The sequence below is a fragment of the Hypanus sabinus genome, chromosome 28 (assembly GCF_030144855.1).
Source record: "Hypanus sabinus isolate sHypSab1 chromosome 28, sHypSab1.hap1, whole genome shotgun sequence".
In the NCBI taxonomy this organism is placed as follows: Eukaryota; Metazoa; Chordata; class Chondrichthyes; order Myliobatiformes; family Dasyatidae; genus Hypanus; species Hypanus sabinus.
Genome location: NC_082733.1, coordinates 282508 through 297822, shown reverse-complemented (window position 1 = coordinate 297822; position 15315 = coordinate 282508). Strand labels below are relative to the sequence as shown.

At 43.5% G+C, this 15315-nt stretch overlaps 2 protein-coding genes across 5 annotated transcripts in view; one reads left to right on the top strand and one right to left on the bottom strand.

Moving 5' to 3' along the window:
• The window catches only part of ccpg1 (cell cycle progression 1), a 69603-nt gene extending 66638 nt beyond the window's left edge, over window positions 1–2965 (bottom strand). For all 4 annotated transcript variants that reach the window (XM_059952498.1, XM_059952500.1, XM_059952499.1 and 1 more), the window contains exon 1: window positions 2855–2965. The gene's annotated coding sequence lies outside the window, so the exon portion shown is untranslated. The remainder of the gene's footprint in view (window positions 1–2854) is intronic.
• A 199-nt stretch (window positions 2966–3164) lies between these two features.
• On the top strand, window positions 3165–4527 carry LOC132382330 (uncharacterized). Its single transcript, XM_059952458.1, has one exon. It carries the CDS (start codon window positions 3265–3267, stop codon window positions 4081–4083), a length of 819 nt encoding a protein of 272 aa, XP_059808441.1. The 5' UTR covers window positions 3165–3264; the 3' UTR covers window positions 4084–4527.
• Window positions 4528–15315: the final 10788 nt, after the last annotated feature.

Here is a 15315-nt window from a genome sequence, read left to right as displayed (position 1 = left end):
ATAGCATTTTAATAGTTGACACTTGAAAGCCATCACTTTATACTTTGGAATCCATCTACTTTGAACCACTGGAATGTAACACAATATAGCTACCTGAAAAAGTCTTAAGTCACAATGTACGTTTGTACATGACAGAAGAATGCAATGAATGTTCAAAATGCATTTACACAATTTATTAAAATATTTATTTGCCACATTGTTATGATATGCAGAGTCACAAATTATTTTCCTGATGACAAAATTGGAATGTATATTATAGAAATAGTGAAAAAATAGCTGCTTTGTCTTATAAACCTAAGGAAATAATTGTTGAATTATGCTTGGAAAGTGAGTCAAAGCTCAGTGAAAATACATGCTGGTTAAAATTTGACTTTATGAGTCAAGGCTGGCAATCTGATGGGAAAGACAAAGACGACAACAACAACAACGGGAAAGGCAGAGAAATTACACTCCATTCAATAAATTGTGCTTACTACACAACATTTGCCATATGTGTATTTTCTCCAATTCAAAATATTTCCAGTTGAAAAATGCTTAACTTTTCTAATTTATTGGGACTCAAACAAAAAGACCTGTATTCACACTTACAAAAGGTAAGATGACACAAAAAGTGGAAAAATAGAATAAAATCAAATACAAAAAAACAAGTTAAAATAAGGGCGGCTTGTTAGGCCGGAAGGGCCTGTTATTATACTGTAACTCTAAATAAATTTGTATTAATGGAAGTGCAAAGTAGTCAACATTTTAAGCAGAAGACAACTTTTTAAATGTTAGTTTCATTTCCTGTTTTAAATGGCTTCATGAAGCCATGAAGCAATCAGCATTCTTCTGGTTTTTCACTGGTTACAAACCCCATTTTAAAGCCAATTTCCACCAATGATAATCCTTGCTTTTTAAATAAAAACAGTATGCAGAAAACAAAAGCAAGTATTTGAATCAAAGAACCAGACACATTTATATCCTTAATCCCTGTATTTTATGAAGTGAGAAATATATTAGACAAAAATAACCTAAGAAAACATTTTTACTGTTGAAATTGAAGGGAATGGAGGGATATGGATGATACACAGGAAGAGGATGTTTAATATAAATTGACTTTGAGATCTGCATAACACCCTGGGCTGAATGGCCTGTCCCATGCTGTACTGCTCTTTGTTCTAAAAGGGAACATCAGTAAACAAAGCAATATTGCCTTTGACAGCTAGAGTAAAACCATAACATGTCTATAATGTTGCAATATGTGTGGACATGACAGAATAAACAAATAAAATTATGACCCACTTCATCCAATTTTTTTTTGCCTGATCCTCACAATCCACTTCCTTGTTTCCAAATATCTACTGGTCTTAGTCCTGAATATATACACACTCAACAACTAAGCATTGTTAACTTATTCTCACCTTGTAGGTGTAAAATGAGGACTTTGCAAACACGCAGTTAAATCAACCTAATTAGTTTGAACATTGAAATGTCCATAATAGGTTTAAAAGAAAACCAAATATGGATAAATAATATGAATAATTTCCTCTGCCCTCTTCATTTCTCCACTCTGGCTTCTCCCTTACCTCTTCACTTTACCTGTCTGTCACCACCACCCCCACCCCATACCCCTCCTCTTTCCCTTTCTCTCCTGGTCCTCTTGCCTCTTAAGATCCCCCCTTCTTCAGCCCTTTAACTTTTCCATCTGTCACCTCTTAGCTTCTCACCTCAACTCCCCCTCACCCAACTGACTTCACCTGCATTCCTTCCCCTCCTCCCATCACCTTATTCTGGCATCCCACCCCCCATTTCAGTCCTGAAGACCCGAAAAGTCAACTGTTTACTCTTTTCTCCTACATGACCTGTTGAGTTCCTCACGCATTACCTGTATATTATTCTGGATAAATAATCTGATCTGTGGGCAGCATTGAAGGCAATGAAAATGGAAGAACTGCCAGGCTAAATGAACTTTTCATAATAAGTAAAAAAAAAATCCAAAATAGTGAGATAATACTTCGCCACCATGGAGTGTTTTCCCACAGTTAACCTTTGACACTATTAATTATTAATTTCAGTTGTGCTACTACGGAAAATATAACTACTGAGTTAATAATAGAAGAGTTAACCAAAGAGTTTCACTAGTTGCAGAGCTGTAGATTACAGAAAGACTACTTGAGCAGCTTAGTTCTAATAACCCGAGCTTTAAGGATGATGAAATGCCGTGCAAGAGGAATTCAGCAAGTCAAGCAACATCTATGGAGAGAAATAAAGAATCTTATGTTTGTGATGAAATACGGTAATTGTTCCTATGTGTACAAGATGCCTACTATTTGTAAATAGCTTGCTCTATCACAGGGGTTACAGCTTAGAGGAACACTCCGGGTATAGTAATATACTGCTAATATTCCCTGATTTCTGCCAGTATCCCCCTATCCCCTTGGATACATCAACATTTGTCCTATTTCAATCTGCGCAACGAAAGCCCGTTCCTGGTTGAAAGCCAAACGCTCTGTCAACAGAGAGTGCGGTGGCCGCCACTGCCTATCACCTCCTCACGTCGGCAGGCAAACGCGGCGAGAGAGACACAAGGCGGACGAGAGGAAACACCCTTCCCCGGGGCTCGGAGGAGTGTGGGGAAGGGACAGAAGCCAAACACATGTCGAAGACAGACAGGAACGACGCGCCTACCGCCAACATCCCCCCCTCCCCGCCACACCCGCCGCCCCTGGGCTTCCTCGCTCGGCCCTCCCTCCCTCCCTACCTACCTACCTCGCCTCACCCCACACGTCCCGCCCTGTGCTCCCCGACCCAGCGCTCTGCGGCGACCTCGCAGCCCGTCCCACCACTGACGGCGCTGGGGTCGAGCCGGCCTCACCTGCCTACCACCAGCCGGAGATGGCCACCGCTCTGAAAGCACCATCCACCCGGGCCCTTGTGATGTTTTGACTGACGGTCGATGACGCCGCGAAGCGAAGCGTCAATACAAGCCCACGAGGGTGTGCGCGGAGCCGCGCGGCGTTGTGGGATCTGTAGTCCCAGGTCTCGGAATAGGTTCCGTGCCTACCGTGTACGGACTACATTCCCCAGAATGCATCGGAACACACGACAGCTGCGCCCGCATTGGGACACATCACTTACAAACTAACCAATCAGGCACGGTTACCAAGGCACCGCGACCAAAACAAACCAAGGAGAGACGAGCAAGAGCGGAGCAAAGAGGGTCTGCGGTCGGGGGTGGGCTGAGAACTGGGGCCGAGGCCTAAGTGGAGCCGGGGAAGGGCCAGCATGGCTGACTACCGTGTCCCGCCGTCTGCCCGCAGAGTCCAGTTTGAAGAACCGCAGGGTGAAGCCTGCGTTGCCAGCTCTGGTGCTGACCCGCTCCCTTCAACCCCGGTTCGGCTCAGAGACGCCGGGTCTTTCGCTCCAGAGCCTGAAGACACACGCTCACTGTTCAGTCCCGATCTTAAAGTTAAGTGCGCGGGCTGCGATGCTAACACTACATCTGTCGCTCCAAAGCCGGGCTCCAGGAGTTCTTTGTGTGATAACGTGAATGCATCCCTCGTTAGAAACTCATGTGTCGATCCCGCTGACATCTGTGATAACCGCTGTTTTACTGAGTTACGTGATGATTTCAACCCTTCTCGTGCTTTGTCACTCGATTCTAAGGATTCGATATGTTGTGAGATCAATTTAACCTCCGAATGCAGAAGCACAAGTGATGGTCACACGCAGTCCATTGCTCCAAAAGTTGAGGGGAAAAAGGAAATGAGAGGTGATGATCCCATTTCTACAAACACTCGAAAGACGGCGGATGGAAAGTGTTCTCCCTGTGTGAATCCTGGAAACCCTGTCTTTTCCTGCATGGAAAAAATCATGACGTCGCCGCATCCCCCGACTCCATTCGTGAAACTCCAGAATCCGCTCTACAGAACCACTTCTGCCGACTATGGATCCAACAATCCGACTTGTGACATTGCACCTTCCGTCTACAAGCCGTTGTCACAGTCCTTCTCAGAAGTGCTCTGCACTACTGGGATGTATCGTAACCGCTCCCTGAATACAGGGCTAGATAAGAAGAGAGTTCACGACTTACTCCAAATGTGATTTTGAGGCCTGTCGGAAAAGTACTTTGTAATTATGTTTTGAAACTATTTTGATAATGAAGACAAGTGCTCATCTTGATCAATTTTACCTGACATTGTAATGGCGTGTGTTTAAGTATGTAAATCCTGAGTGTAGTTTGCAAATGATTGTCATTTTCTATGTTCATATTCAGTATACCAGCCTTTAATATAAATGGTTCGGACTTGCGCTATATGTCATCTGGTTTCCACATGCATTCTCTCTGAACTTGACATCCATAAATGGAAAGGAATAGAATACAAGAGACCATTCAACTCAGCGTCTCTTCATCCTAATACAGGTTGAGTCCTCCTGGGGCTGGAACTGTTTCAGATTTTGGATTTTTCATATAGCTTGAGATCGCCATCATTTCCAACTCATGATTTATGTGCTATCATTAAACAGTCTTTGTCTTGCACTTGTTCATCATGCATACGGACTTAACATTTAAAATTATTACATACTGTTAATTTAATGAGTGCAGGGTAACAAAGCAGCACAACAGCTTCAGGAGAATATCTGAATCAGCTGTTGAACAAGATCAGGCTTTCATTCCCCAGCCACCATGTCCTGTTTAGATGAAGGGTTACAGTGCACTGTATTTGTATTTTATTTCTTTCAGGTTTTATAAGATTAAAAAAATCCAATCAGCATCCTAGACTTGATCTGGAGTTGGATTTTCATAGAACAATACAGCATATTACAGGCCCTTCGGCCCACAATGTTGTACTGACCCTCAAACCCTGCCTCCCATATAACCCCCACCTTAAATTCCTCCATATACCTGTCTAGTAGTCTCTTAAATTTCACTAGTGTATCTGCCTCCACCACTGACTCAGGCAGTGCATTCCACGCACCAACCACTCTCTGAGTGAAAAACCTTCCTCTAATATCCCCCTTGAACTTCCCTCCCCTTACCTTAAAGCCATGTCCTCTTGTACTGAGCAGTGGTTCTCTGTCTATTCCTCTTAATATTTTGTACACCTCTATCATGTCTCCTCTCATCCTCCTCTCCAAAGAGTAAAGCCCTAGCTCCTTACATAGGAGATTGGTGGGTAAAATCAAAGCTCAGGGCATCGGGGGGAAGACATTGACATGGATAGAAAACTAGTTGGCAGACAGAAAGCAAAGGGTAGCCGTGAATGGGTGTTTCTTGGAATGGCAGGTGGTGACTAGTGGGGTGCCACAGGGCTCAGTATTGGGACCACAGCTGTTTACAATTTATGTCAACGTTTTAGATGAAGGCATTGAGAATAACATCAGCAAATTTGCTGATGATACTAAGCAGGGTGGCGGCGTGACATGTGATGAGGGTGTTAGGAGAATTCAGGGTGAGTGGGCAGATACTTGGCAGATGACGTTTAATGTGAATAAATGTGAGGTTATTCATTTTGGGAGTAAGAACAGGAAGGCAGATTATTATCTGAATGGTGCAGAGTTAGGTAAGGGAGAAATACAAAGAGATCTAGGAGTCCTTGTTCATCAGTCACTGAAGGTGAATGAGCAAGTGCAGCAGGCAGTGAAGAAGGCTAATGGAATGTTGGCCTTTATTACAAAGGGAATTGAGTACAAGAACAAGGAAATCCTCTTGCATTTTTACAGAGCCCTGGTGAGACCACTCCTGGAGTATTGTGTACAGTTTTGGTCTCCAGGGTTGAGGAAGGACATCCTGGCTGTAGAAGTGCAGCGTAGATTCACGAGGTTAATTCCTGGGATGTCTGGACTGTCTTACGCAGAGAGGTTAGAGAGACTGGGCTTGTACACGCTGGAATTAAGGAGATTGAGAGGGGATCTGATTGCAACATATAAGATTATTAAGGGATTGGACAAGATAGAGGCAGGACATATGTTCCAGATGCTGGGAGAGTCCAGTACCAGAGGGCATGGTTTGAGAATAAGGGGTAGGTCATTTAGGACAGAGTTAAGGAAAAACTTCTTCTCCCAGAGTTGTGGGGGTCTGGAATGCACTGCCTCGGAAGGTAGTGGAGGCCAATTCTCTGGATGCTTTCAAGAAGGAGCTAGATAGGTTTATGGATAGGGGAATCAAGGGATATGGGGACAAGGCAAGAACCGGGTATTGATAGTAGATGATCAGCCATGATCTCAAAATGGCGGTGCAGGATTGAAGGGCCGAATGGTCTATTTCTGCACCTATTGTCTATCATAATCCATACTCTCTAAACCCGGCAGCATCCTGGTAAATCTCCTCCATACCCTTTCTAATGCTTCCACATCCTTCCTATAGTGAGGCGACCAGAACTGGACACAGTACTCCAAGTGTGGCCTAACTAGAGTTTTATAGAGCTGCATCATTACATCGCGTCTCTTAAACTCTAAGCCTCGACTTATGAAAGCTAACACCCCATAAGCTTTCTTAACTACCCTATCTACCTGTGAGGCAACTTTCAGAGATCTGTGGACATGTATCCCCAGATCCCTCTGCTCCTCCACACTACCACGTATCCTGCCATTTACTTTTTACTCTGCCTTGGAGTTTGTCCTTCCAATGTGTACCACCTCACACTTCTCTGGGTTGAACTCCATCTGCCACTTCACAGCCCACTTCTGCATCCTATCAATATCTCTCTGCAATCTTCGACAATCCTCTACACTATCTACAACACCACCAACCTTTGTGTCGTCTGCAAACTTGCCAACCCACCATTCTACCCCCACATCCAGGTCGTTAATAAAAATAGCAAAAAGTAGAGGTCCCAGAACAGATCCTTGTGAGACACCACTAGTCTCAACCCTCCAATCTGAATGTATTCCCTCCACCATGACCCTCTGCCTTCTGCAGGCAAGCCAATTCTGAATCCACCTGGCCAAACTTCCCTGGATCCCATGCCTTCTGACTTTCTGAATAAGCCTACCATGTGGAACCTTGTCAAATGCCTTACTAAAATCCATGTAGATCACATCCACTGCACTACCCTCATCTATATGCCTGGTCACCTCCTCAAAGAACTCTATCAGGCTTGTTAGGCATGATCTGCCCTTCACAAAGCCATGCTGACTGTCCCTGATCAGACCATGATTCTGTAAATGCTCATAGATCCTATGTCTAAGAATCTTTTCCAACAGCTTTCCCACCACTGACATAAGGCTCACTGGTCTATAATTACCTGGACTATCCCTACTACCTTTCTTGAACCAGGGGACAACATTCGCCTCCCTCCAATCCTCCGGTACCATTCCCGTGGACAACAAGGACATAAAGATCCTAGCCAGGGGCTCAGCAATCTCATCCCTTGCCTCGTGGAGCAGCCTGGGAAATATTCCGTCAGGCCCCGGGGACATATCCGTCCTAATGTATTTTAACAACTCCAACATCTCCTCTCCCTTAATATCAACATGGTCCAGAACATCAACCTCACTCATATTGTCCTCACCGTCATCAAAACAACTTTCATCAGCGAAGATCTTCACACTCAACCAATTAATTTCTCTGTTGCTTAACGATCAGCAGACACTTTATTTTTAAATATTTTAGAACCTTTAAAAATTAATGCTGTATTTCTGTTACATTTCTGCTGAATATTCTCAATTACCTTCAATTTTCAGTTTGTTGTGATAAATCTTTGCAAGTTTCATGGTCGGCATGCTGTTGAACAGCAGATGTTCACTCCAACGCTGATGAATCCTCACTTTCAATATGATTGAGATCTTTATTTTTTACTTTATGCAGGATTTTTCTATTTTTTATTAACTTCAGTTCATTACATATATGAGGTCACTTCTCAGAACTGTCTGTGGTGTGTAGCAACCTGCGCCAGGGAACATTCCCAGTGCCTTGTGGAATTTTCCATTTGTGACATCTTGTTAGTGCTCAAAAAATTTGAGAGTTTGTAATTTCAGACTTAACCTGTACCACTATCTAGCATTTAGTAGCTTGCCCCACAGATCATGAATCTTCAAATATATATCCAAGAACATTTAAATATAAAAGTTCCTGCCTTTTCCAGTACCAGGACCAATCCTTGAGGACACAACCTTCCTCACTTGTCCCAGTATCAGTTACGTATTTCTTCAAATCCTCTGCCTAGGGGAAACAGTTCTTTCCTATTTATTGTGTCTTGGCCCTTCATTGCTTTATAAGCTCAATCAAACTTCATCTCAGTCTCCTATGTTCTACAGTGAAATATGTCATTTGCTTTAACAACCAACACACCCAAGGATATGCGGAGGACAGCCCATATATGTCACCACACATTCCGGCACCAGCATATCATGCTACAGTACTTAGCAGAACAAGACAAAACATAACAAACAACAAGGCAACAACGGCAAAGCAAGCTCCATTCCTCTCTCCCACCCTCCCATGCACACACAAGGACAGTCCTCCAATTCCAGGACAGGCCTCCCAACTTCCAGCCATGGGCTTTGACTTCCAAACTACCGATGAATCCTTGGACTAGCTCGAACTCTGGGCTCAAACTCACCAGTCCTCGTGCCTCTGGCTCACATAGACATTAGATCCCAGACCCAACATCTCTGGCCTTTGATCACAGAGTGGAGACCTGGATTGCTGAGGTCCTTTGTCACTTCAAGCATGGAGTAGAGATCTGGAGTTTAGGTGTCCTTCATCAAAGCAACCAACCCTATTCAATATTTCTAAATTGCTCAAATCTTCTAGTCCTGGCAATATGTTTGCACTCTCTTCAGTCCAGTCATATCTCTCTGGAGTGACTATAAACACGGACAAAATGCCTTGTTCCCCTTTTCCTTATAGTCTGTGCATCAGCTCATAAAGGGAATTACACAGGACACCTTTTTAGCCACTTTATTGAAGTGTCCTGCTACAAAAATCTAGGTATATATACTCCAAGGTCCATCTGTCGGTATCTGAGTCTCATTTATTGTGTGTCTCTTGTCTTCATCTTCCCCAAATATACTATTGCACATTTCTTTGGATTGAATTCCATTTGCCACTTTTCTATCCAAATGACTAGATCATTGTTATATTTCTGCATTAAACTTTCATTCTCACTATCCAATACTGCAATTGGTAAACCTCTTTCTCATGTATCTTGGATTTAAGTCAAAATTATAAATATATACAGTATAACCAAAATCAAAAGACAGACTACAGTCCCATGGATTCTGGATTATTATAAGTAAAAGAGTGCTAACTTATACAGTACGCTGGTGAACTGTAAAATCTTCCCAGCTGTGTATCATTTCTTTTAAATCTTTGTGTTCCTTTGAGGAGTGAGTCACTTTAGTGCAGAGGCTTTATTTGTGCTCCAGTTGTGATCTGTGCTACTCCTGTCTGACTGTCCCTGAGCTGTCCGAAGTCCCCTTTCTGCATTGAGCATGTCAGGATTGAATATTGCTCCATTGCCAGTGTCACACTTTCATTTTCACTCTGCTTCAAAATATGTTGTCTCACTTCAGAATTACAGAGATGTCCTACAGTCAAGGACTCAGCAGCACCCTTTACTCCTCTGACACCAGTTTTCTGAATGGTCAATGAACACTAATTCACTATTCCTCCTTTACACTATTATCATTGTCACTTACAGTCATTTTATGCCTTGCACAGTACTTGTGCCACAAAACAAGTTTCATGACATATGTCAGGGATAATAATCTGGCCTTTGATCACCATTCTTATACTCCCACTAACCCTTCTCTACTCTCCCTGCCACTCTTCCACTGCCCATGGTCTCCTGTGTGAAGCTAATCCCGACCATTTTATTCAATATAGGACTTGCCATTTGCCAGCAAGTGCAGCCAACTTTACTCTGAGCCACAGAACCAACCCAACATCAGCTTCAGGCTAGCTAAACTCTTCACAAACCTCGATTTTTCAGTTCTACCAACATCCCAGAATAGGTGGGGGATGCAGCAACCCTGCAGTATATCAATCTGTTGCCTTTTCTTCTAGAACTATGTATAATCCTAGAGTTTATCCTAAAAGAAAATCAAATGCCACTCTACAGTTCCCGATAATGTAACGTGGTTTGCCCAGAATACAATCTGTTTGCGGTTTCAGTGTATTAAAATCAGCTTTGAAGGTGTAACCTAAATCAGGGTTCTAGTCCAGACCACACTTGGCTTCTAAACCTTTAGACTACACAGCAGTAGGTTCAAAGTTAGCTGTATAAACAGCCAAGCTGAACTCATGTGAATGTCATGTTTTAGGCAGATGCACATTTTGCCAAGCATTCTCCAAAGATTAGAAATATTTAATCATCAATTTGCTTTGAGGTAAAAACCAGCAACAGTGCCTGGTTTACAGTTTCTTGTTTCAGACTGGTAACTAACTTGTGCAAATGCCAAGAAACAAAGAATTTTGCCACATCATCAAAAAGTGTTCTATTAATGGGACCAAGACATGACTTCACACCTCACACCTCTCTCTGTCAAACTATTCCCATTCACTTATTGACCTGATGATCTTGTTTACAGCTCATCCCCATGGCCACTAGTTTTACCCTCCCTCCTCCTCGTGCCCCTCACCCACATCCTTAGCAAATTTACAACTTTCTTTTTTTTAACATGTTTATTCAAATAGCAAAACACTGTGTAATAATCAGGGCTTGTTGAATTAATTGACTTATAGAGATGCAGCACCGCCCAGCAGTCCCTGATTTAACCCTAACCGGGTCACAGGACAATTTACAATGACCAATTACTCTGTTGGACTGTGGGAGGAAACCAGAGCACCTGGAGCAAACCCATGTGGTCACGGGGAGAATGTACAAACACCTTACAGGCAACGGCAGGAATTGAACCCAGTTTATTGGTACTGTAAAGCGTTATACTAGCCACTACACTACCATACCATCCCATAGAAAATGCTGCCTGAAAGGATGTTCCATTCTAACTCATTATTGCTGTCCCCCAATACAACAGCACATGACAAGGATAGGATTTGAACCCATGTATGCACATTAAAATATGATGATGATGATGATTATTATTATTATTAACATCTACAACTCCTATGGGGACAACTGTTCCTGCAATTCCCCCATTGTGCCCATTGATACTGTGTGCTTCTTCTCTACGGACACCCAGGCACAGATACAACCCCGAAAGAGGGGCAGACCGTCAGCTCGATCTGAGCCCTCAATATGAGTTGCCAGCTTGGCCAGGCCTAGGAGCAAACTCACCAGGAGATTGCCCAAGTGGCCCCCTCCCCTCCGTACCAGGTGACCTTAGATATCAGTTCTGATGCAGTATCTTTGACTTGAAATGTTAACTCGACTTCTTTTTCTGCAAGCGAGGTCTAACCTACTTCATCGAACACACAATAGTACAGCACAGAACAGGCCATTTGACCCACAATGTTGTGCTGAACCAACTAAAAAGCAAATAAACACCCAAACACTGATACCCCCTACCTACACCATATCCATGTCCCTCCGCCTTCCTTACATCCTTCTGCCTGTCCAAATATATTCTAAAAGCCACTAATGTATTTGCCTCTATACATTCCAGGCATCCATGACTCTCTAAGTGAAAAAAAACTTATCCCTTAGGCATTCATAAACTCAAGAAAGTCTGCAGGTGCTGGAGGAACAAAGCAACACACACAAAATGCTGGAGGAGCTCAGCAGGTCAGGCAGCGTCAATACGAATGAATAAACAGTCGAGATTTCGGGCCAAGACCCTTCTTCAGGACTGGAAAGGAAATGGAAGAAACCAAAATAAAAAGGTGGGGGGAAGGGAAGGAGACTAGCCTGAAGGTGATAGGTGAAGCCAAGTGGGTGGGAAAGGTAAAGGGCTGGAGAAGAAGGAATCTGACAGAAGAGGAGAGCGGACCACAGAAGAAAGGGAAGGAGGAGAGGACCCGGGGGAAGTGACAGGCAGGTGAGAAGATGGAATAGAAGAAGAGGGTAGAGGGAAAGAAAAATACATTTACTGAAAGGAGGAATCGATATTCATGTTGGAGGCTACCCAGATAGAATATAAGGTGTGCTTCCTCCACTCTGAGAGTGGCCTCATCTTGGCACAAGAGGAGGCCATAGACCAACATGTCAGAATGGGCATCGGAATTAAATTGTTTGTGCACCGCAAAGTTCTGCTTTTGACGGATTGAGTGGAGGTGCTCAATGAAGTGGTCTCGCCAATGTACTTGATGCGGCATTGTGAACACTGGACACAATAGATGACCCCAGCAGATTTGCAGGTGAAGTGGTGACTCTTTGGGGCCTGAATAGAGGTGAGGGAGAAGGTGAATGGGCATCTAGGCCACTTGCAGGGATGAGTGCTGGGAGGGATGAACATGGGAATCACAGATGGAGCGATCCTTAAGGAAAGAGAGGGAGGGGAGGGGGGAGGTAAAGACATGTTCAGTGGTAGGATCCCTTTGGAGATGGCAGATACTGTGAAGGGTGATATGTCAGATGCAGAGGCTCATGGGACGGTAGGTAAGAACAAGAGGAACTCCATCACTGTTAAGGCAGCAGGAAGATGGGGTGATCGTGGAAATGGAGGAGATGTGGGTAAGGGTTGCAGCAATGGTGGATGAAGAGAAACACTGTTCTTTGAAGAAGGGGGACATCTCTGATGTCCTGGAAAGAAAGGCCACATCCTGGGAGCAGATGCAGCAGAGGTGAAGAAACTGAGAAAAGTGAATAGTACTTTTACTGGAGACGGTGAGGAAAGTGAATAGAATTTTTACTGGAGACGGTGAGGAAAGTGAATAGTATTTTTACTGGAGACAGGGTGAGGAAAGTGAAAAGTATTTTTACTGGAGACGGTGAGGAAAGTGAATAGTATTTTTACTGGAGACAGGGTAAGGAAAGTGAAAAGTATTTTTACTGGAGACAGGGTGAGGAAAGTGAATAGTATTTTTACTGGAGACGGTGAGGAAAGTGAATAGTATTTTTACTGGAGACAGGGTGAGGAAAGTGAATAGTATTTTTACTGGAGACGGTGAGGAAGGTGAATAATATTTTTACTGGAGACAGGGTGAGGAAAGTGAATAGTATTTTTACTGGAGACGGTGAGGAAAGTGAATAGTATTTTTACTGGAGACAGGGTGAGGAAAGTGAAAAGTATTTTTACTGGAGACAGGGTGAGGAAAGGTATAGTCAAGATAACTTTGGGAACCGGTAGGTTTATAAAAGATGTCAGTTGACAGTTTGGCACCAGAGGTGCAGACAAGAAATCAAGAAGGGGAGGGAAGTGTCTGAAATGGAGCAAGTGAATTTAAGATTAGGATGGAGGTTAGAAGCAGAGTCGATAATATTGACTAGCTCAGCATGGGTGCAAGGAGCAGAGCCAATGCAGTCATCAATGTAGTGGAGGAAGAGTTGTGGAGTATCACTGGGGAAGGCTACAAATGTGGACGGTTCTACATAGCAAACAAAGAGTCAGGCATAGCTGGGGCCCATGCGGTTGCCCATGGCTACCCTTCAAGTCTGGAAAAAGTAGGAAGAGCTGAAGGAAGATATTGTTGAGGGTAAGGACTAGTTCTCCCAGATGGAGGAGGGTGGTGATTGGTTCTTTTGTTAAGAAAGAAGCAGAGAGCTTTGAGGCCTTCTTGATGGGGGATAGAAGTGTATCGGGATTGAAAATCCATGGAGAGGGTGACATGGTCAGTGCCAGGGGACTGAAGGTTACTGAGGAGGTTGAGAGTAATAGGAATGTCAGGGATGTCTTCTGCAATAAGTCAACATTTTCTGTTCTATTTAAGAACTGGCTCTTTTTTTGATATTGTAAGGGCACCAAGAGGTTTTAAAAAGATGATGCTTTGGATTGTATTTTAAGGCCTTTTTTTGTTACCTTATATTTCTTGGTTTAAAGCAGGTGATTAAAATAATGTACCCAAAGTGTCTGCTACAAATGAAAAAAACAGCTTCCATTCATGTTGTCTTACATGGGGTACTAAAAGTATAGTAGTTTATGAACCGGTGTTTACTCCTGAAATAGGCAACATGGAACACACCCAACTTTTACAAGCAACATATCAATTGAGCCTATGCATACATGCACTTGTGCACATGATGATAAATTGAACTTTGACCTTACACATAATCAGATATAACTTAATACTTTCCAGACATTATAGGATATTCTATATTTTGTACGTCTCAGTTCCCATACACGTCACCCCCATCCATGTACCTATCCAAATTTTTCTTAAGTGTAGAAATCCAACCGGCATGCACCACTTCCACCGGCAGCTCATTTCACCCTCTCACCTCCTTCAGCGTGAAGAACTTCCTCCTCATGTCCCCCTTCAACTTTTCACCTTTCACCCTTAACCCATGACCTCCAGTTGTAGTATCACCCAATCTCAGTGGACAAAAACCAACCTTCATTTACCCTATTTAGAAACATAGAAAACCTACAGGCTTCGGCCCACAAAGTTTTGCCAAACATGTCCTTACCTTAGAAGTTACCCAGGGCCCATAGCCCTCTATTTTTCTGAGCTCGATGTACCTATCCAGGAGTCTCTTAAAAGACCTTATCGTATCTGCCTCCACCACTATCACTGGCAACCTATTCCACACTCTTACCACTCTCTGTGTAAAAAACCTACTCCTGACATTTCTTCTGTACCTACTTCCAATCACCTTAAAACTGCCCTCTCATGCTAGCCATTTCAGTCCTGGGAAGAACCCTCTGACTGTCCACACATTCAAAGCCTCTCATCATCTTGGACACCTCTATCAGGTCATCTCTCATCCTCCGTCACTTCAAGGAGAAAAGGCGGAGTTCACTCAACCTATACGCATAAGGAATGCTCCCAAATCCAGGCAACATCCTCGTAAATCTCCTCTACATCCTTTCTATGGTTTCCATATCCTTCCTGTAGTGAGGCGACCAGAAATGAGCACAGTACTCCAAGTGGGGTCTGACCAGGGTCCTATATAGCTGCAACATTAGGTCTCAGCTCTTAAACTCAATCCTACAATTGATGAAGGCCAATGCACCGTATGCCTTCCTAACCACAGAGTCAACCTGTGTAGCAGCTTTGTGTCCTGTGGACTTGAACCCCAAGATCCCTATGTTCCTCCACACTGCCAAGAATCTTACCTTTAATACTATATTCGGCCATCATATTTGACCTGCCAAAATGAACGACCTCACACTTATCTGTGTTGAACTCCATCTGCCACTTCTCAGCCCAGTTTTGCATACATATCAATGTCCCACTGTAACCTCTGACAGCCCTCCACACTATCCACAACACCCCCAACCTTTGTGTCATCAGCAAATTTACTAACCCATCCCTCATCCAGGTCATTTATA

Bases quoted from the DNA above. Each gene is read 5' to 3' on its own strand.
- LOC132382330 (XM_059952458.1), top strand. From the start codon at position 3,265: ATGGCTGACTACCGTGTCCCGCCGTCTGCCCGCAGAGTCCAGTTTGAA.